The 21,424-nt window shown below is 41.0% G+C and overlaps 1 protein-coding gene across 2 annotated transcripts in view; it reads left to right on the plus strand.

The window, feature by feature from the left end:
* Positions 1 to 5,458: 5,458 nt before the first annotated feature.
* The window catches only part of DENND4C (DENN domain containing 4C), a 110,765-nt gene continuing 94,799 nt past the window's right edge, over positions 5,459 to 21,424 (plus strand). For both annotated transcript variants that reach the window (XM_006140319.3, XM_006140320.3), the window contains exons 1-2: positions 5,459 to 5,480; positions 17,269 to 17,590. In XM_006140319.3, coding sequence (XP_006140381.1) covers positions 17,286 to 17,590 — 305 coding nt within the window. In that variant the 5' untranslated portion in view covers positions 5,459 to 5,480; positions 17,269 to 17,285. The remainder of the gene's footprint in view (positions 5,481 to 17,268; positions 17,591 to 21,424) is intronic.

Here is a 21,424-nt window from a genome sequence, read left to right on the forward strand (position 1 = left end):
CTAGAGATGGCAAAAGGTTTTCTGATACACCATCCACACCCCTTCCCCTTATCTTCGTTGACCATTTTGCAAAGTTGTTGATTAAGATTAGGGGTCTAATCTTTTGTATTACTGGTTTTAGTGAACCCTGTCATGTGTTAGTTGACTTCTGCCAATAATATCTCACAGAATATCCTATTTAGATTTTTTAGTTAGGATAATAGAAAAGCTCTAATGTTAAAAACGTTCAAGTCCCATATTGGTGTAATTTACTCCTGTAAAATATGTAAATGAATGCATGCCGTTGTTGAGAGAAAATACAGTATTTCATAGTATAAACTTGAGATTTTAGCTGAAGAAATTGGCATTACAGTTGGTGTGTGGAGACTGTTCTTAAAATGTTAATGTTTTAAGTTAGGAGAAACTGCAGCGGTGTGTAGGCTGTAACAATTCATGGTGCCAGACTTGGAAGATTGGTTGAGGTCTCTATGAAAAAGAAACATGTTAAGTATCTTCAATTAATGCTTGTTTGTATCTGTACAGAGGGGATTTTGCATGATTGATAATAACAAGATACCTTTGCTCCTTAAATATCTGCCAGTTAAGACCAAAACATCTCAGATTTTCATTGTAATTTCCTGCCAAGACAGATAATAATTTTGCATTGGCTTTGCTGCTCACTTTGTAAATTGGGTTTCAACCTTAAGCTTGCATGTTGCGAACAGGTTGCAAAGTGAAAAAGAAAGCTGCTGAGTCAGTGGCAGGTTGTCCGGTTTGGACTTTCTGATTTGCCAAAGGGAATTTCTGTTGTAATTTGAATTTCCGATATAATGTGCTTACTGAAACTTACATAATAAGGCCAAATAAGCTTTCATAGCGCTAAATTAAAACATTATCTTCTCTGTGCTGGTGTTGTAATTTGTACCTCTTCCACATTGTCAGTGGGTCATATGATAGTTAATTTGACAGATTTGAGGTTAGTCAGGTAATTTTTTGGAATGATTTTTTTTAACTTTTATTTATGTATTTAAAAATTTTTGAGGGGGCTGTAGGGCGCATATGGCATGTGGTTGCTGGAGACAGAGATATAGAAAGAGCGGGAATGTGAGAATTCAGCTCCCAAGGGGGAATGGCCACGCTGCAATCCCTTCTCCATTCTCCTCTCAGGATTTTGGGCACGTATGCACATGTGCCCTGCCCAATTTTCAAGCCACTGTGTCTGAGACTCAAACCAGGTTGGGCCATGTACCACCATTCCACTTGCTGGTCCCCTGCCTTTAACTTTTATAAGAGTTAAAATTTGGGAAAACATTTTTTTATGTAATACGGCTGGTATAAAAAAATAGGTCTTTACTATCAGGTCATAGGGAGTTCCAAAATTAGGTAATTTTATTATTTAAAATGTAAAGCAGCACTTTTTAGGAAGAGGTTAGGTAGTTTATGAACTTTCAAACATTTTCTACAGGACCTGCTCTGTGGCCTGTTGATTGTGGAGGTGGATTCCACATGGCTCGTTGTGTAGTTCAAGTCCTATCCTGGTGGCTTGAGAAGCACACTATGTGTGTGTGCATGCCTAAAATCCCAGGACAGAGAGATGGAGGTGGGAATTGCAGCATGACCATTCCCCACGGAGAGGAACTTTCTCCTCTTCTCTTTCTATCAGGCGAACGGTTGTGCTCTCTAGCAAAAACAAACAAAAACATTTTCTACATGTGTGAATATATGAGTATAATAGTGCTTTATGTGTATTTGAAAACTTTGTGTGTGCACGTGTATGGTGTTTGTATGTGCGGTGTTTTTGTTTTATGTTTTTTGAAAGGTTTTCACTGTGTCATGATCCTCCTATCTCAGTCTCCAATCGGCTGAGACCAAAGGTACATGATACCTTGCCAGTCTTTCAAGTGTGGTTGGGGAGTTAAACCCAGGCGTCCCGGCTGGTCTCAGTCTGCTGGTAGCAGTGTCAACTAGGATGGTCTACTGCAACAGGACTGGAAAGCATTTTTATTTTTAAATATATATATATATATGATTAAAGGAACTTTAAAATAAAACATTTATATTATTTTCATCTATCTTAGATTCACATCTTTTCTATATTCTAATAATGTTATACTTTATAATATAATAATTAGAGTGATATACTGATCCTATCTGTACTTGTATATAATTCTATAGTTAGTGATCATATGATTGTCTTTTTAAATTAACATGTTTGCCCTGGTACTAATAATAGTATGCCCCAAATCCCAAAAGGATAGGGAAGTGGAGGAGAAGAGAGAAAGGGATTACACAGGCCTAACCATGCCCCACTGCAGGGCTTTCTTCCTCTCCTTCTGTCTGTCTGTCTGTCTCTCTCTCTGGTAAGTGCATGCACGCTTTGGCAAATGAAAAAAAAAGTGGCAACATTTACTTCACATAAAATTTACTGTTTTGACTACCAAAGATGTACAGTTCATTCCATTCAGTACCTTCACCGTGTTTCGCAACAGTTACCAAATTTGCGGTTCCAGAACATTTCATCCCCCAAAAAGAACCCCCACCTGATACTTTTTTTTTTTTTTTTGCCATGGAGTGCATGCTCTTGCAAGAGAGAGACAGAAGAAGAGTGAAAAATCATTCCCCAGGGGAGATAACCACTCCACAATCCCTTCTCCTCCATTCTCTTCTCAGGATTTTGGGCATGCACACACTTGCATCCAATATGATTTTCCAGCTGCTAGGTCTGGGACTTGAATCATGGTTAACCATTTGGAAATCCACTGCCTTAACCACTACAACACCCCCCACCCCCACCATACTTTTAAATAGTCACTCCTAATTTCCCCTTCCCTCATCACCAGGAAATCAGTAATCTCCTTTATTTATTTATGGATTTGCCCAATTCTGGATATTTTCTATAAATAGGCTCATATAATGTGTGACTTTTCTGTCTGCCTTTTTACACTTAGCAAAATGCTTTCTAGGTTCAATAATACTTTATTCCTTTTTATGGTTGAATAGTATGCCATTACAACTAACCCTTGAAAAAAATGGGTTTGAACTGCATCATACACTTATGTATGGGTTTCTTCAACAACTGTATTGCAGGGCCAGCAGGTGGTACAGTGGTTGAGGCACTGGACTCCCACATGGCTGACCTGTCCAAGTCCTGAACCCGGCAGCTTGTTCTCTCTCTTTCTCTTTCTCTTTGAATCTCTCTCTGGTCAAATTAAAAAATAAAAATAAATAAAATTTAACAAATAATAAAGAATGTTTTTTCAAATAAATATATTATAAAATACAATATAGTACTATAAATTAATTTCTTGTATGAGTTTTCTTGCTTTTTTTTTTTTAATTTATATTTTCAGGGCCAGCAGGTGGCATAGTAGTTAAGGGTACTGGACTCCCACATGGCCGACCATGGTTTGAGTCCCAGACCTGGTGGCTTGCTTTCTCTCTTTCTCTCTTTCTCCCTCTCACTGTGTCCTTCTCTAGTCAAATTAAAAAATAAATTTATTTTTTTCTTTAATTGCCAGAGAGCATGAGAGGGAGAGAGAGAGCCTGTGTGCATGTGCACCATCTCCCCAGTGGTGCATGATCAAGCTGCAGTCTTTTTTCCTTCATTTCTACATCCCATCAGGATTATCATTACTCACTTATGCATTCCTGTGTTTTTCAAGCCAGTAGGGCTGCAATTTAAACCATGATTGGCCACGTGAGATTCAGCTCTCAGTGTATTTGCACTTAACGACTGCATATAAACTGGCTCTTTTATGAGTTTCTTAATAACATTTTTTTCCTCTAATAGGTTTTTTTTTTTATTATAAGAATACAGTGTATAATATATACATATCTTTTGTGTGTTCTATATACATTGTGTGCTGTACTACTGTAATCGATTGTTTATCATTAAGCCTCCTGGTCAACTGTAAGCTATTAGTAATTAAGTTTTGGGGGAGTCAAAAGTTTTATGTGGATTTTTATTTTTTTGCTACAGGGCAGGTGTAGTTAACTGGAGAGAGATAGAGACAGACAGAGACAAATAGAGACATGCATACAGACAGAAAGAGGGAAAGCATCCCCACTCCAACCCTGGGTTCATGGTCACTCTGCAATTCCTTCTTCTCTGTTCTCTTCTTGGGATTTTGGGCATGCACACACACATACCTGGCATGTCTTTTGAATCACTGGGCCTGGGACTTGCAGTAGGTTATGTGCAGTAGGTTATGTTGGATCTGGCCACCTTAACCACCATGCCATGGGATGGCTCTTTATGTGCACCTGGGAGTGGGGGACCAGGAGTATGTGAGATTAGTGCCCCTTACCCTTATGTTATACATGGGTTAACTATATATAGTAATACTGCATTTTATTTGTTATTTATGGATGTTTGGGCTTTTTCTACCTGTTGGCTATTCTGAGTAGTGCTGCTGTGAACATTTATGTATACATTTTTATACAGACTTTTTTGAGAGATTTTTGCTGTATGGTGTGTGTACCTGCTGGAGAGACAGAGACAGAGAGTCAGAAAGTGAGAAATCACCCCACAGAGGGTATGGCCATGCTGCAGTCCCTTTTCCATTCTCCTTTCCGGGATTTTGGGCATGCACACAAACACACCCAGTGTGAGTTTTAAGCCTCTGGGTCCAGGGCTTAACTATGTAGGAGTCCAGTGATGTAACCATTACGCCATCTGCTGGTCCCCGATGTACATCTTTATTCATCCTGGTAGACCACTTAAATTCAGCAAAATTATGTTTGGTTGCATTTTAATCAGTTTTCTTGCTATTTGTTTCAATTTGTCATATCTCTTCATTGTTCCTTTTCGGATTGAGTGCATTTACTATTTTGGTCCCTCTACTTTCTTTACTAAGAAGACTCTATAATTTCTCCCTTCTTTCCATACTCTTTACTGTTTTTTTATTGTTGTTGTTGTTTTTTAAGGTTAATTTTTTCATCTATGTTAGCTTCTTGTATATTTAGGGATTTTGCTTCTGGAGTTACCATTTCTCTCATCCTATATCATCTGTTTTTCCTGCTTAATCATTTTTAAAGTACACAAACAGACTATAACACTTTTTTTTTTTTTTGAGAGATTTTTGCTATAGGGCACAAGCGCTCACCACAGAGATGGAGACAGAAAGTGAGAAATCACCCCCCTTGGGGGGGATGGCGATGCTACAGTCCCTTTTCCTCCGTTTTCTACTTGGGATTTTGGGCACACATGCCCAGCGTAAGTTTTAAGCTACTGGGTCCAGGATTTGCACCCTGGTTGACTACGTGGGAATCCAGAGACCACGTACACCATCTGCTGTTCCCAGGCTATAATATTTTAATTCCCTTTTATACATGTCTTCTCATTTATAGTAAAATTTGTGAAAAAGTATTGCTCATACTTACTATTTCTTTCTGACTTTCCGTTTTTTCTCCAACTCACTCCAGGCTGGCACTTTGACACCTCTGCCAACTAAAACCTCTCCAGACTGTTCTCAGTTCCTAAGGGACATCTACTTCTTGATGTGAGTGATGAGAACTTTCAGGGTTTCTTTTTGTTTGTTTTTTTGTTTGTTTGTTTTTTTTAAACTTCACTTAGTCTTCTGGGTTGCTATGCCATCCTAGTTCTTTCCTGATTTATGGCAGGTCCTTTTCAGTTTTAAAAATAAAACTTGTGGGGACCAGCAGATGGTGTAATGGTTACGTTGCTGGACTCCCACGTAGTCCTTGGTGGTTTGCGTCCCAGACCCGGTGGCTTGAAACTCACGCCAGGCATGTGTGTGTGTGTGTGTGTGTGTGTGTGTGTGCATGCGTGCGTGCGTGTGTGTGCGCGCGGGCATCCAAAATTTCAAAAGGAGAGCAGAAGAGTGACTTGCAGATGGCGTAATGGCTATGTCGCTGGACTCCCATGTAGTTGACCGCAGTTTCAGTCCCGGACCCCGTGGCTTAAACTCAGCTTGGCGCGAGTGCGTGCGTGCATGCCCAAGATCCTGAGAGGAGAATGGAGGAGAAGGGATTGTGGCATGGCCATTCCTTTCCCCCACTGGGGATGATTTCTCCCTTTCTGTCTCTCTGTCTCTCTGGTGAGTGCACATGCCCTACAGCAAAAACCTCTCGAAAGAAAAAGGGAGAACAGAGGAGAGGGAATAGCAGTGTGACTATCCCCCATGGGGGGGTTGATTTCTTGCTTTCTGTCTCTGTCTCTCCAGTGAGCCCCCATGCTCTATGATAAAAATTCTCTCTAAAAACAAAAACAACTTTTTCACTTGTCAAAAATGGCTTATACTGTAGATATAGGTCTTATAACATTTATTTATTCATATTCATTGCTTCTTAAGGTCTTATCTAATCCATGGCTGTAAAGATCATTCACTTGCTATTAACTCTAGCCTGGACATCTTTATTGAACTCCACACTGTCTTTAACTGCCCTCGCTACATCTCCACTTGATTGTTTCAGTACGTATCTCAATCTTAGCTTGTCCAAAACAGAATTTTTGTTTTCTTTCTTCCAAGTTTTCTTTCTCCTCTGATATCACCATCTTAGTAAAAGTCACTATAGCCACCCATTTGGTCAGGTCGCAGCTGAAAGTTGTTCTTGTTTTTCTTTTTCCAATGCAGCAGCTGTACCTTCAGACTTCCCAGTACTAGTTTTTTTTTTTTTTTGAGAGAGGTTTTTGCTATAGGGCGTGTGCACTTGCCAGACAGATAGAGAGAGACAGAGAGACAGAAAGCAGGAAATCACCCCCCAGGGGGGATGGCCACGCCGCAATCCCTTCTCCTCCATTCTCCTCTTGGGATCTTGGGCACGCACACACACGTGCCCGGCGTGAGTTTAAGCCGCCAGGTCCGGGATGCGAACCGCGGTCGACTACATGGGAGTCCAGCGACATAGCCATTACGCTAACTGCTGGTCCCTAGTTTTTTTTTTTTCCTGCACTCCATTTTCCTTATATAAGCCATTATTATCAGTCTTCTGGCTGGTACATTTGTTTTCTGTCTGCTCTCTTTCCACTCTTCTTCCTCCAGTCTGCTCTCACAACTAGAGTGATTTTTTTTTTTAAATTTTTGCTGTAGCGTGAATGAGCTCATCAAAGAGTGAGTGAGAAAGAGAGAAAGTGAAAAATCCCCCCAACCCCCATAGGGGATGGTTATTCCTCATTCTCTCCTCCTCCATTCTCCTCTTGGATTTTAGGCACACACATGTGCCCCTGGCATGATTTTCAAGCTGTTTAGTTTGGAACTTGAACCACAGAGTTAGCTATGGGGGATTCAGCTACCTTAACTTCCACTCTACCTGCTGGGGCTAAAGTACTTGTTTTTGTTTTTAAATTTCTTTTTGCTATAGGGCATATACATGCTTGCCAGAGAGAGACAGAGGGAGGCAGAAAGTGAGAAATCATCCCTGGGGTTATGACCACTCTACAATCCCTTCTCCTTGATTCTCCTCTTCAGATTTTGGGCACTTACACACACGCACCCAGCATGAGTTTCAAACTGCTGGGTCCAGGAGTCTGAACTGTGGTTGGCCGTGTGGGGGTCCAGCACCTTAATCACTATGCCACCTGCTGGTCCCTAGAGTAATTTTTTAAAGAGGTTTTTGCCTTAGGGCATGTATACTCCCTGGGAGGTTGGGGGTCGGGGGAGACAGAGACAGTAAGAGGGAAAGTGAGAAATAACCCCTCCAGGGAGATGACCATGCTGTAATCCCTTCTCGTCTGTTCCCCTCCAGAGATCTTGAGCATGCACACACACATGCCTGTTGTGATATTCAATTCACCAGGTCCAAGACTAGAACTGTGGTTGACTATATGGGAGTCCACTGACATAACCACTCTACCCTCTTCAGGTCCCGAGCCTGTATTCTTTTTCTTTTTTTTTTTGGAGAGATTTTCACTGTAGGGCGCGTGCGCTCGCCAGATAGACAGAGAGAGACATAGAGACAGAAAGCGAGAAATCACCCCTCAGGGGGGATGGTCACGCTGCAATCCCCTCTCCTCCATTCTCCTCTCGGGATCTTGGGCACGCACGCACACGCGCCCGGCGTGAGTTTTAAGCCACCGGGTCCGGGACACGAACCGCGGTCGACTACGTGGGAGTCCAGCGACATAGCCATTACGCTAACTGCTGGTTCCCCGAGCCTGTATTCTTGACTTTCTTTCTGCCTGGAATTTTCCTATTATCATGTGATTTGCTCTTTCATATCACTTGGATCTCTGTTCAGATCTTACTTCCTTCTTCAGAGCATTAGTGGAGTGACCACATATGCTCTCTTGTTATTAGTTCTCGGTTGAACCATTTGAGAATAAGCATATTATTTCCTAAGGACAAGGACATTCTCATACACAGCAGTACACTTTTCAGATTTGGAAAAATTAACTTTGTTACAAAATTATCCAGTAGTGGGGAGACAGTGTGGAAGGAGGATGGGAGAGGGGAAGAGTGCAGGGAAAGAAATTAGGGAGGAAAAATAGAGAGGCAGGGCATCTGTGGGACACAGAAATGGTTTATTATCTGTTGATGATAACGTGTATACTCAACTGGACTGGTCTGAGGTGTATTTCATATTAGGTAAATTCTCTTTACAAGCCAAATGATGTATAGCTATCGAATATATTAAAAATAAAATTAAAAAAAATTACTCAGTAGTGGGACCAGCAGATGGCATAATGGTTACATTGCTGGACTCCCATGTAGTTGACCATAGTTTGAGTCCTGGACATGGTGTCCTAAAACAGCTGGGCACATGTGCATGCATGCCTACAATCCCACGAGAAGGGATTGCACATGCCCATCCCCCTGGGGTGGTGATTTTTTCTGATTCTCTTTCTGTCTCTGTCTCTCCGGCAAGCACATGCACCCTATAGCAAAAATATCCCTTAAAAAAAAAAAAAAATCCGGTAATCTACTTTCAAATTTTTACGTTGCTTTGTTTTGTCTTTCTGTGCTTGGATTTATTTTAGGATCACTAATTAATTACATTTAGTTATTATTTATTTGATAGATTTATTGGATTTTCTACTTTTTTGGGGGAGCAGTTTTTGCTGTAGGGCGCGTGTGCTTGTCAGACAAACTCACGCTGGGCGCGTGTGCGTGTGTGCCCAAGATCCCGAGAGGAGAATGGAGGAGAAGGGATTGTGGCGTGGCCATCCCCCTGGGGCGTGATTTCTCGCTTTCTATCTCTCTGTCTCTCTCTGTCTGTCTGGCGCACGCACCCTATAGCAAAAACCTCTCCAAATAAATAAATAAATAAATAAAAATTAAAAAAAAATAATAATAAAAAAAGCTTGTTTATCTGTGTAGTTATTCGTTTCTTCCATGAATGAGTAAAAGAGAGATTCAGCACTCCTTACAGGGTCTTGATGCCATGATTTGTCCCCAGTTTCGGGCAGCCAGCATCATGGGCACAAGCACTTGGTATACCTGAGGAGTTCTCCAGGTGTGAACCTGTTCACCTCTTATGTGGGTCTGCCTCCTTGAGCATCACGTTTTACTGCTGTGCTAACATCTGGCCACGTTTTTCTAATTTTTTTAAGAGGTCTTTTTTTTTAGAATTATTTTATTTGTTATTGTTATTCTTAGTTTGACCACAGAGAGACAGAGAGAGAAAGGGAACGTGGGAAAGCAAGCTGCCAGGTCCAGGACTCAAACTGGGTTAGGCCATGTGGGAGACTAGCACCTCAACCACTGTACCACCTGCTGGCCCCAGTTTTACTAATTTCTTAAGGCTGAAACTTTAGGTAATTTATTTGAGACCTTGTGTTTTTATTGTTACTGTTTTTTCTTTCTTTTTTTTTAATGGCCAGGCGGCTAATGGAGGAAAGAGAGTGAGAGAACGAATGCAGCCCCCTCCTACCCACAGTGATGGGACATGGTCATGCTGCCATACTGTTTGTTCTGTCTGAGGCTGGGTGGGGTAGATCACAGCTTGGGGACCTTGTTGGGAGTATTGTCTCTGTCTGTCTCAGAAAAAAATCAATCAGTACATTTCAAAAAAGATTTTGACTCTTTATGGGTGCAGAAGTTTTTGGATTTAGGTTGTCGGAAAAGTCATGACATATATATCTATGCAAAATGAGTCATGACTTTGCTGACAACCCAAGAGTTCTTTTTTCATTCCCTTCTATGTGGTTATATTATTAGTTTGATAGACAGATTCATTAACTGATGTATCATTTTTTTTTTAAGAATTATTTTACTTAGCTTGCACGATCGATGTGGTGATGTGATTAAAAAAAAAAAGAAGAAGAAGAAAGAATTATCTTACTTAGCTTTATTTATTTATTTTAATTTGACCAGAGACGGACAGAGCGGAAAAGAGAGTGAGAAAGCAAGTGCCAGGTCTGGAACTCGAACCATGGTCAGCCATGTGGGAGTCCAGCGCCCTTAACTACTATGGCCACCTGCCAACCCCAAGCTGATGTATCTTTAATGATAAAGGTAGGCATTTATCTGAGTCAGTTTTTTTTTTTTTTTTAATGGAACTTAGAGGCATTTCTTTTAAAGACTTTCAGCCTCTAGAGTGGATGTATTCTGCTTGTGTGTTTGTTTGGACACATCTTAGCATTTAAGAATTTTTCATTTGTTGGAACCAGCAGTTAGCATAATGGCTATGTCACTGGACTCCCACGTAGTTGACAGCAGTTCGCGTCCCGGACCCGGTGGCTTAAAATTCAAGCCGGGCGCATGTGCGTGCGTGCCCAAGATCCGGAAAGGAGAATGGAGGAGAAGGGACTGCGGCGTGGCCATACCCTCAGGGGTTGACTTCTCGCTTTCTGTCTCTCTGTCTTTCTCTGTCTGTCTGGCAAGCGCACGCGCCCTATAGCAAAAACCTCCCCCCAGCCCCCCCAAAAAAGAATTTTTCATTTGTTGTCAATATTTAAAACTTGATGATTTACCTAAAAATCCTGATTTCTGATTTCTGGCTCCTCCGAAAAAAGTGAAAAGGAACTTTTGGCTTTTCCAAGTTCATTTGGCTACTACTGGGTGTATCCATGAGGATCACTGTTCTCTAGTTCCCACGACTCTTACATGCTGTCTCACCACCTTAAAGTGTGGGTTTGCAGCCCTCCTTTACAAAGTTTTCAGTGGCAGGTACAACAGGAGGGAATTACACTGCTTTGTGTTCTGAAAGAGCAACTGATTTTATCTAAAATGACTTCAATTTTGTAAGTCTATTACTGATCCAGCTTAACTGATGTTGCATAGTTACTGCTATCTAAGGAAAATCGCTAAGTTTCTGTTTTAAATTGCTTAAATATAGCAAAAAAAAAAAAACCAAAATCCTTGAAAAAACTATTTTTTTTTTTTTTGGAGAGGTTTTCACTATAAGGCGCGTGCGCTCGCCAGACAGACAGAAAGAGACAGAGACAGAAAGCGAGAAATCACCCCCCAGGGGGGATGGTCACGCCGCAATCCCTTCTCCTTCATTCTCCTCTCGGGATCTTGGGCACGCACGCACACACACGCTCCTGGCATGAGTTTTAAGCCACCGGGTCCGGGACGCGAACCGCTGTCGACTATGTGGGAGTCCAGCAACATAGCCATTACGCTAACTACTGGTTCCCATAAAACTGTATTTTTAAAAATAGTTTAAACAAAATTTATCATTCATTTTGCATGGTTTGGGACATTTGAGAAGCACACAAGATTTTTTTTTTTTAGAGAGAGAGATTTTTGCATAGGGTACATGTGCTCACTGGAGAGACGGAGAGAAACGGTGAGAAATCACACCCCACCCAGGGGGGATGGCCACACAGCAGTCCCTTCCCCATCCTCCTTTAGGGATTTTGGGTATGCACACACATGCTTCTGGTGTGGCTTTTAAACCGCTGGGGCTGGGACCCCAATTGTGGTCAACTGTGTGGGAGTCCAGTGACGTAACCATTGACTGTCTGCTGGTTCCACACACATATTTTTGGAACTTAAAAGAAAAACTTCATTATAGTGAGAGACATTGTATAAATTATATTGAGGATTGTAAATTAAAGTTAATAGTGTTTTGTTAATGTTAGTGACATTTATTTTTCTTAATTTTTTTTTTAGAGGTTTTTGCTATAGGGTATGTGTGATTGCCAGACAAACAGAGACAGACAGAGAGACAGAAAGCAAGAAATCACCCCCCGGGGGGATGGCCACACCACAATCCCTTCTCCTCCCTTCTCCTCTAGGGATCTTGGGCACGCACACACATGCGCCTGGAGTGAGTTTTAAGCCACCAGGTCTGGAACACGAACCACTGTCGACTATGTGGGAGTCCATTGACATAGCCGTTACGCTAACTACTGGTCCCTAGTGACATTTATTATTAGAATGTATGCCATTCTGAGGTTTTGCCCCATAGTGCAGTGACAGTGCTGTAGGGAGGGAACTGGATCCCACATGGCCAATCATAGTTTGAATACCAGCCCCAAGACAGATCGTGACATGATCAGAGACTTCATTGTGGGGGTACTTCCTTTGTCTGTTTTTCTTTCCCTCCTCCTCCACATGCATGTACTCTCTGGCATTTAAAAAAAGTGATGTATGCCTTTCTAAATAGCAAGCGAACTTAAATGGATTAATTAATCTTAGCTATACTTATAAAATAAAATTTAGTAAACTACATATCTAAGTGGATTTTTAGAAATAGTTTTATTTTAGTTTTTCTTTAAAAGTTTTAATAAAAAGGTTTGGGGGCCATCCAGGAGGCATAGGGATTAAAGCGACTAAGTACCACTTGGTCAACTATGGAACCATATCAACTAAGAAACCATATCCCTGGTTTCTTAAAAACGTGTCAGGAATATGTGCATGTGTGCCCCAAATCTCCAGAGGATAATGGAGAAGAAGGGATTGTAGCATGGTCATACCCCCATGGCAGAGGGAGGCTGTCTCACTTTCTCTTGCTCTTTCTTTCTTTCTCTGGCAAGTGCATGAACCCTATAGAAAATTCAAAAATAAATAAATTTTAAAATGGAACCAGTTCAGGAAGTTGTCTTAAAGTGTCGTTAAGGGTGCGGATAAAGAGGACCCATGTAAATTATTGGTGGGAGTGTAAATTGGTACAGCCACTATGGAAAACGATAGATTTCTCAAAAAATTAGAAATAGAACTGCCATATAACCTAGTAAACTCTTTTCTAGGTATCTATGCAAAGGAAATTCTATCAGTACCTCAAAGATATAGGTGCACTCCCATGTTCATTGCAGCATTTTTCATAGTAACCGAGATGTAGAGACAACTTTAGAGTCATTGATGGTTGAATGGATAAAGAAAATGTGGTACACACACACACACACACACACACACACACACACACGAATATCACTGAGTCATAGAAAAGAAGAAAATTGGGTCAGCCCATGGCCTGGTGGGTAAGGTGGCTGGATTCCACATGGGTCCTAGATCCAGTGGTTTCAGCCACTGTCTAGGTACATGCACATTGTGCCCAAAATCGTGAGTGGAGGAGAAGTGATTGAGGTGTGACCATGCCCCATAGGAAGTGATTCCACTCTGTCTGTCACTCTCTGGCAAGTTAAAAGAATTAAAATTGTTATTTGTAACAATAAGGATGAACCTGGAGGACATTATGCTAAGTGAAATAAACTAGACATAGAAAGTTACTTTATGATCTCACATATATGGGGAATCTAGAAAGTTGAATCATAGAAGCAGAGTAGGGGGTGGTTGCCAGGGTCTGGGAGTTAGGGAAAATGGGAGATATTGGTCATAGAGTGCAAATTTTCAGTCGTAAGATGAATAAGTTCTTGGGATGCCATGTACACCATGGTGACTGTAGTTAATAGTACTTTGTTGTTTACTTAAAATTTGATAAGAAAGTAGATTTTATGTGTCCTTAGGCCTCTATACACAAATGGCAACTGGACGATGATGAATGTGTTAATTAGTAGTAGTCAGTACACAGTATATATATTTATCAAATCATGTTTTATACCTTGAATATATATATATAATTTTTATTAAACAGTTATAAAAATTTAAGGCAGTTGCTACCTAGCAACCTGCCTGCCCAAAGGTCTTTTGGGTGTACTTCTTTTCTAAAATCTTTTTTTCCTATTAAATTCTCTTTTCTACCTTAAAAAAAAAAAAGTAATAAAAATTTAAAACATGGGGCCAGCTGGTGGTGTGGTGGCTAAGCAGCTGGATCCCACATGGCTAGTGACATGGTTTGAGACCCAGACCTGGTGGGTTGAAAAACACATTGGGTGCTTGTGTGTACATGTCATGAATCCTGAGAGGAGAATGGAGAAGGGATTGTGGCACAGCCACCTTCCCTATAGGGTGTTTTTTTACTTTCTCTCTCTGTCTATGTCTAACGTACACACATGCCATAAAGCAAAAAAGTTTTTAAAAGAAAGGGAAAGAAAAGAAGTGAGAGAAAAACATGCCTGGCACATGTGTGTATGTACCCAAAATCCTGAAAGGAGGGAGAAATGAAGGAGAAAGGATTGCGATGTGACCGTCTTCCATGAAGGGTGTGTGTGTGTGTGGGGGTGCTTTCCCACTTTATCTCCCTTTCTCTGTCTCTGGTAAGCACACATGTCCTTTGGGAAAACTGAAAAATCAAAAAAAATTTTTTAAAGAATTATTTTTATTTTGGGGCATGTGGTGCCCGCCCTGTGGCAAAGAATTATTTTTATTTTAACTTTATTTGTTATTATTTTCCAATTTGATAGGGGTGGGGGTGGAAGCGAGAAAGCAAGCCACCAGGTCCGGGACTTGAACCATGGTTGGCCATGTGGGAATCTAGCACCTTTAACTATTGCACCACCTGCTGGACCCCAAACCAAAAATGTTTAGAGAGATTTTTGCTATAGGGTGCGCACGCTTGCTAGAGAGACAGAAAGGCAGAGATGAAGAAAGTGAGAAATCACCCACCAGAGGGGATGGCCACCCTGCAGTCCCTTCTCCTTCATTCTCCTCTTGGGATTTTTTTGCATTCATGCTTATGTGCCCAGCATGAGTTTCAAGCCGCTGGGTCCAGGACTTGAACCATGGTCGGCCATGTCAGAGTCCAGCAATGTAACCATTACTCCATCTGCTGATCCCAAAAAACAAATTTTATGTCGATCGAAATGCTACTATCCATGCATGCATCACTAATGTTTACAGTCAACATTTTTACTAAATTCATTTTAGATAAATCTGCAGTGATCCTATATGTACATTTTATGTGAGAGGAAGGTATTCATGAATCTGAAATGAAAAGATAAGCTTTGGTTTATACTGACTACTTCTTATCAGAATAAATGCAATTTTTTTTTTTTGAGAGACAGAATTTTGCTATAGGGCATGTGCACTCACCAGAGAGAGATAGAGAGACAGAGAGAGAGAGAGTGGTGGGTGAGGGGGTGGGTTCCCTGGTGGTGGAGGTGCTGGATTCCCACATGGCTGGCCATGGTTCAAGTCCCAGACTGGTGGCTTGCTTTCTCTCTCTCCCTTTCTCTCGGTCTGTCTGTCTCTGGACAAAATTGGAGAGTAATGATAATAAATAAAATTAAAAATAAATATTCTTTTTTAAAAAGTGGGGGGTTTGAGGGACAGTTCTGTGGTGCAGTAGTAATGTGCTGCCCAACAAGAGGTGGTTCCCACATGGCAACTGTGGTTTGACTCCCCAGCCTAGTCAGTTTGAAACATGCCAGACACGCACAAGTGTCCAGGATCTGATTAGCTGTAGGCCTGGAGGAAGAGGATCACAGTGTTAGCAGACCCTGTGGAGGGTCCTCATATTTCCCTCTACTCCCTTCTCTGCCACATGTATATGAACGTGCTCTTATCGTAATATAGAAAGAAAGTTTTCTAAAAAAGAAATTGATAAAACTAAAAAAACTGGGACCAGCAGTTAGCATAATGGCTATGTTGCTGGACTCCCATGTAGCCGACTGCAGTTCACGTCCCAGACTCGGTGTCTTAAAACTTACGCCGGGCACATGTGCATGTGTGCCCAGGATCCTGAGAGGAGAATGGAGGAGAAGGGATTGCAGCGTGGCCATCCCCCCTGGGGGGGTGATTTCTCACTTTCTGTCTTTCTGTCTGTCTGGCGAGCGCATGCACCCTATAGGAAAAAAACCTCTCCAAATAAATAAATGAAGAAAGAAGCTTAATTTTATTTTTGAGTTGTTGAGTTTAAGCGTAGTAGAAATATTGACGCAAGGAACCAGCAGATGGCATAATGGTTACACCACTAAACTTCCACGAAGTCGACCGTGGTTTGAGTCTCAGACCTGGCAACTTAAAAATCATACCAGGTGCATGTGCGTGCATATCTAAGATCCCGAGAGGAGTTTAGAGGAGAAGGGATTACGGCCTGGCCATCCCCCAGGGCTGATTTCTTACTTTCTATCTCTTTGTCTCTGTCTCTCTCCAGTGAGCACATGTGCCTTACATCAATAATCTCTCTCAAAAGAGAAAAAAGAAATCTTGACTCAATATTTATATCCTCTAGGTTTCTATCATGTAGCACCTAAGTCTCTTAATGTGTATTTTATATACTTCATCTTCTTTGATGACTACAGCTTCTTGTGCTGTCGGTATTTACTGTAAAATATTAATGATACTTAAATTACTTATTTTGCGTAGAGTTTATTGCTTAAAAGAAACAAGAGTCCTAACTGGATTGTTGAGCAACAACTTTAATTTTATTTATTACTATTTCTTTCATTTATTTATTTTTGTGTGTTAGACCTTGACTGATGGATGATGTACTAATTTTATTTAAATATGGAGTTCAGTTCTTGGACTTTGGTAACTTAAGAAAGAATAATTCTTTGGGACCAGTAGATGGCATAGTGGTTATGTTGCTAGACTCCCACATGGCCAACCACAGTTTGGGTCCTGGATCCAGTGGCTTGAAAATCACTTCAGGCGCATGTGTGTGAGTGCCCAAGATCCTGGGAGGAGAAGGGATTGTGGCATGGCTGTCCCCTCCTGGGGGGTGATTTTTCACTTTCCCTTTCACTGTGTCTGTTTGCCCAGCAAGTGCACATGCCCTCAGGCAGAAACCTCTTAATAGTGTTCATTAATCCATTTTGCTCAAGGAAAAGCAACATAGCCACCTCTGACAGTTTGATGTTCCTTAATAGAGCCTTAGGCATGAGAAAGTATCATAGTTGTGTTACAAAAAATTGACACTGTTAACTTATATTTTGTAGGAGGTAAAAGCTGACAAGAGGAGAAGAGCAGCCACCTTTGCACACTGATGATTTGATTTGAATTGAGAAGCCTTAGTTGATCATTATTGACTCAAGAACAATTTTAGTGAGCAAGACAAAGTATATTATTTAATTGATGTCTCCCCCTTCCCTTTTTGTAGGAAATACAAAAGCAGCCATGATAGAAGACAAAGGACCAAGAGTGACAGACTACTTTGTTGTGGCAGGTCTCACCGATACGTCTACTCTTTTGGATCCAGAAGTAAATCGTTTAGATTCTAAATCAATTGGACCTAAAGCTCCGATTACAGACATTGCAGTTATTATCAAATCTGCTGGGGAGACAGTACCTGAAGGTTACACCTGTGTTGAAGCCACCCCTTCCGCTCTTCAAGCAAACTTGAACTATGGAAGTCTGAAAAGCCCAGAACTTTTCCTCTGTTATAAGAGAGGAAGAGATAAACCACCCCTTTCAGATATTGGGTATGGTGACTTAATTTCTTTTGCTGTAGTGAAGGGAATCAAATTTATTTAGGGTCCATGGGAGTAGGAATGTTTAATTCATGATAGTTTTATTATTTGTTAGATCAAGATCTGGTATAGTAATGTATTACATATATGTATCTACCCTTATTGAATTTCTCTGCATTATATTTAAATCATTAAGATTCTTTCTTTTCAAAAGAATATTGAAATGGTGGGAACGAGCAGTTAGCATAATGGCTGTGTCACTGGACTCTCACGTAGTTGACTGCAGTTCGCATCCCAGACCCGGTGGCTTAAAACTCAGCCGGGCGCGTGTGCGTGCGTACCCAAGATCCCGAGAGAATGGAGGAGAAGGGATTGCTGCGTGACCATCCCCCCTCAGGGGTGATTTCTCGCTTTCTGTCTCTCTGTCTGTCTCTGTCTGGCAAATGCACGCGCCCTATAGTGAAAACCTCTCAGAAAAAAAAAAAAAAAAGAATATTGAAATGGTGGCATTGATCCTTGAAATGTGATTTTGTTTCTTTTGTACTCCTCAGGTATGTTTATTAATTAAACATTTAAAAATGAGAAACTATTGTATAATAAAATATGCTGTATTTGAAAGGAGCTACTTGGGTCATATAATGAGCTTTTGTGGAGCTCTGAACTCATTTAACAAAAGACCATTCCTGTTTTGAAAAAATACAGTTGTGCTGTGTGATTTTTAGTGCTGAGAGGAGGGTATTTGCAGCTTACAAAGACGTAGGTGTTATGAAGTGTTTAGTATCTAGTCTACAGTCAATAAGGAACATTCTTTTTTGTAAAAAAGTCTACAAAAGCTGTCTACATTGACCTTCTGTAAGAACAATGTGCTTTTAGAATACCTATAGCACTTTATATACATGTTATGTACCAAGGTGTTCTGTTTTTGAATTGTTCATTGATAGTGAATTGAAACACAGCTGATTTTTGTGTTTATCTTGTACCTTCCAACTTTGCTGAATTTGTTTGTTGGCTCTAATAGCTTTCTTGTGGCTGCTTTGGAGTTTTTAATGTACAGAACCTCATCATCTACAGTTAGAGCTTCTTTGTGTTCAGCCTTGTTTGCTTTTTATTTCTTTGTCATTGATTGTAATTTTTCTTCTTTCACTTTTGATTTTATTTGAGACTTCTATTTTTTTCTTGGTTGGGCTGGTTTAGGAGTTGTTAATTTTTTTTTTTTTCTAATTGCCAGAGGGTTTGTGCTCTCGCTAGAGAGATAGAGAGAAGAGGAAAAGGAAGAAGCACTTCTTAGAGGGTTATGTACATGCCACAGTCTTTTCCTCCATCTCTCCGTCCTGTTTGGATTTTGGGCACACTTGCACAGCACCCGTTTCTCAAGCTGCTGAGTCTGGGTCTCAAACCTTGCAGCTGTCCATGTGTGATTCAGTGGCTTCAACTACCACATGTGGGCTGGCCCCAAGTCCTTAATTTTGATGAAATTCAGTTTATTTTTTCTTTTGCCCCTCATGATTTTGGTATCACATCTAAGAAGGCTTTTCTAACTGAAGGTCACAAAGATTTATTACTATTTTTTCATAAGAGTTTTATAGGTTTAGTTTTGTGGGGTTTTTTTTGTTTGTTTTTGTTCTGTTTTGTTTTGTAATTTTGCTGTAGTGCATGCATGCCTGCCAGGGAGAGAGAAAGGGAAAAGTGAGAAAGTACCTCCCAGGAGGGATGGCCATGCCATAGTCCCTTCCCCATCCTCTCAGGATTTGGGGTATGCACACTCATGTGCCCAGTGTGCCTTTGAAGCCACCAAGTCCAGGACTCAGAGTGCAGAGTAAGCCAGCTGCCTCCACTACTATGCCACTGACTGGCCCTATAGTTTTAGTTCCTACATTTAATTGTTGATCCAGTTTAATTGTTTTGAGATTTTTGGTGTATAGTGTAAGAAAGGAGTCCAACTTCATGCCTTTGAATGTAGATACCTAGTTGTAGCAGTACCGGTTATTGGAAAGACTTTCCTTTCCCACATTTATTTTTCTTCAGAGAGGAACTGTTTTGATTTTGTACGTCTGTTTGAGGAATATTTCCATTTCTTCTATGTATTCATGAACAATACATGTCTTTTCATTTATTTAGCTTTTTTTTAATTTTGTTAAACAACGTTCTGTAGTTTTCAGTCAAAGGATTCTTTTTATTTGTTTTAAGAGAGAAATTTGTGCTATACAGTGCATGCCAGAGACACAGAGAGAGAGAGAAAGTGAGAAGTTACCTCCCGAGGGGGTTGGCCATGCCACAATCTCTTCTTCTCATTCTCTTCTTGGGCTTTTGGGTAAGCACACACATGTACCTGACATGATTTTCAAGCCTATAGGTGCAGGATTCAAGCTACAGGTGGCCATGTAGGAGTCCAGTTCTTTAGCCACCATGCTACCTGCTGGCCCCATGGTCAAAGGATTCTTGAAGATAAAAATTTGATAGGCATGTCAAATAATTTTTTTTTAAGAGGGATTTTTGTACAAGCACAAAATCTGGTTGGAGAGAGAGACAGAAAGCAAGAAATCACCCCCCAAGGAGAGATGGCCACACCATAGTCCCTTCTCCATTCTCCTTTTGGGATTTTGGGCATACACGCACATGCACCCGGCATCAGTTTTAAGCTACTAGATCTAGGACTCGAACTACAGTTGACTATGTGGGCATCCAGCGATGTAACCATTATGCCATCTGCTGGCCCCTGCCAAACAGATTTTTGTAAAAACATCTGAAGGCTTGATGAGACATCTAGGAACCGACCTGAAGATATTTGTGGTGTTACCCCTTTCTTTTTTCTTATGCTCCTTATCGTAAGCAATAAAAAATCATATTGTTTAATCCTATTTATACTTTTAAAATCCTGGCTTCTGAAAAATAGTTCAGAGATACATAGTTTCCAGAGTAATTTTAATTTGGGTTTGTAATTAAGACTTGGGAGGGCTATCTTATGGCTTGGTGCTTAAGTGAACTGAATCTCACATGTCCCACCATATGGTTCAAGTTCCACAGTCAGTACTTTGAAAAACATGCCAGGCATGTGTACACGCATGCCCTAAATCCCAGAAGGGAGAGATGAAGAAAAGGATTGTGTGGCATGACCATTTATCAAGGATGGGGGCTGTGCTGTCTTGCTTTCCCTATCTCACTGTCTCTTTCTGAGAAGTGCATGTACCCTCTGACAAATTTAAGAAAAAAAGTAAAAGATTGCAAAACAAGGGCCAGTCCTGTAGCCTAGTGGTTAAGGGAGCTGAATCTCACATGGCCAGCCACTGCTCAAATCTCCATCCTGGTGGCTTGCAAAACACACCGAGCACAGTGTGTGTACCTCAGATCTCTATGGAATGGAGAAATGGAGGAAAAGAGATTGTGCTATGACCACATCTCATTGGAGGGTGCTTTATCTGTGTCTTTGATCTGTCTCTCTGGCAAGGACATGTGCCCTCTGACAACTAAGAAGAAAAGATTTGGAATACAGTAGGAGAAACTAATGGTTTTTTTTTTTTGGAAAGGTTTTCGCTATAGGGCGTATGCGCTCGCCAGACAGACAGAGAAAGAGACATAGAGACAGAAAGCAAGAAATCACCCCCCAGAGGGGATGGTCACATCGCAATCCCTTCTCCTCCACATTCTCCTCTCCGGATCTTGGGCACGCACACACACACGCCCAGCGTGAGTTTTAAGCCACTGGGTCCAGGATGCGAACCACAGTTGACTACATGGGAGTCCAGTGACATAGCCATTACGCTAACTGCTGGTTCCCGGGACTAATTTTTTTTTAATACTTTTTGGTTTCAATAAAAATCAGTAGTAATTGGGACCATTAGATGGCAT

This window comes from Tupaia chinensis, unplaced genomic scaffold (genome assembly GCF_000334495.1).
Source record: "Tupaia chinensis unplaced genomic scaffold, TupChi_1.0 Scaffold000029_1, whole genome shotgun sequence".
NCBI classification, from domain to species: domain Eukaryota; kingdom Metazoa; phylum Chordata; class Mammalia; order Scandentia; family Tupaiidae; genus Tupaia; species Tupaia belangeri.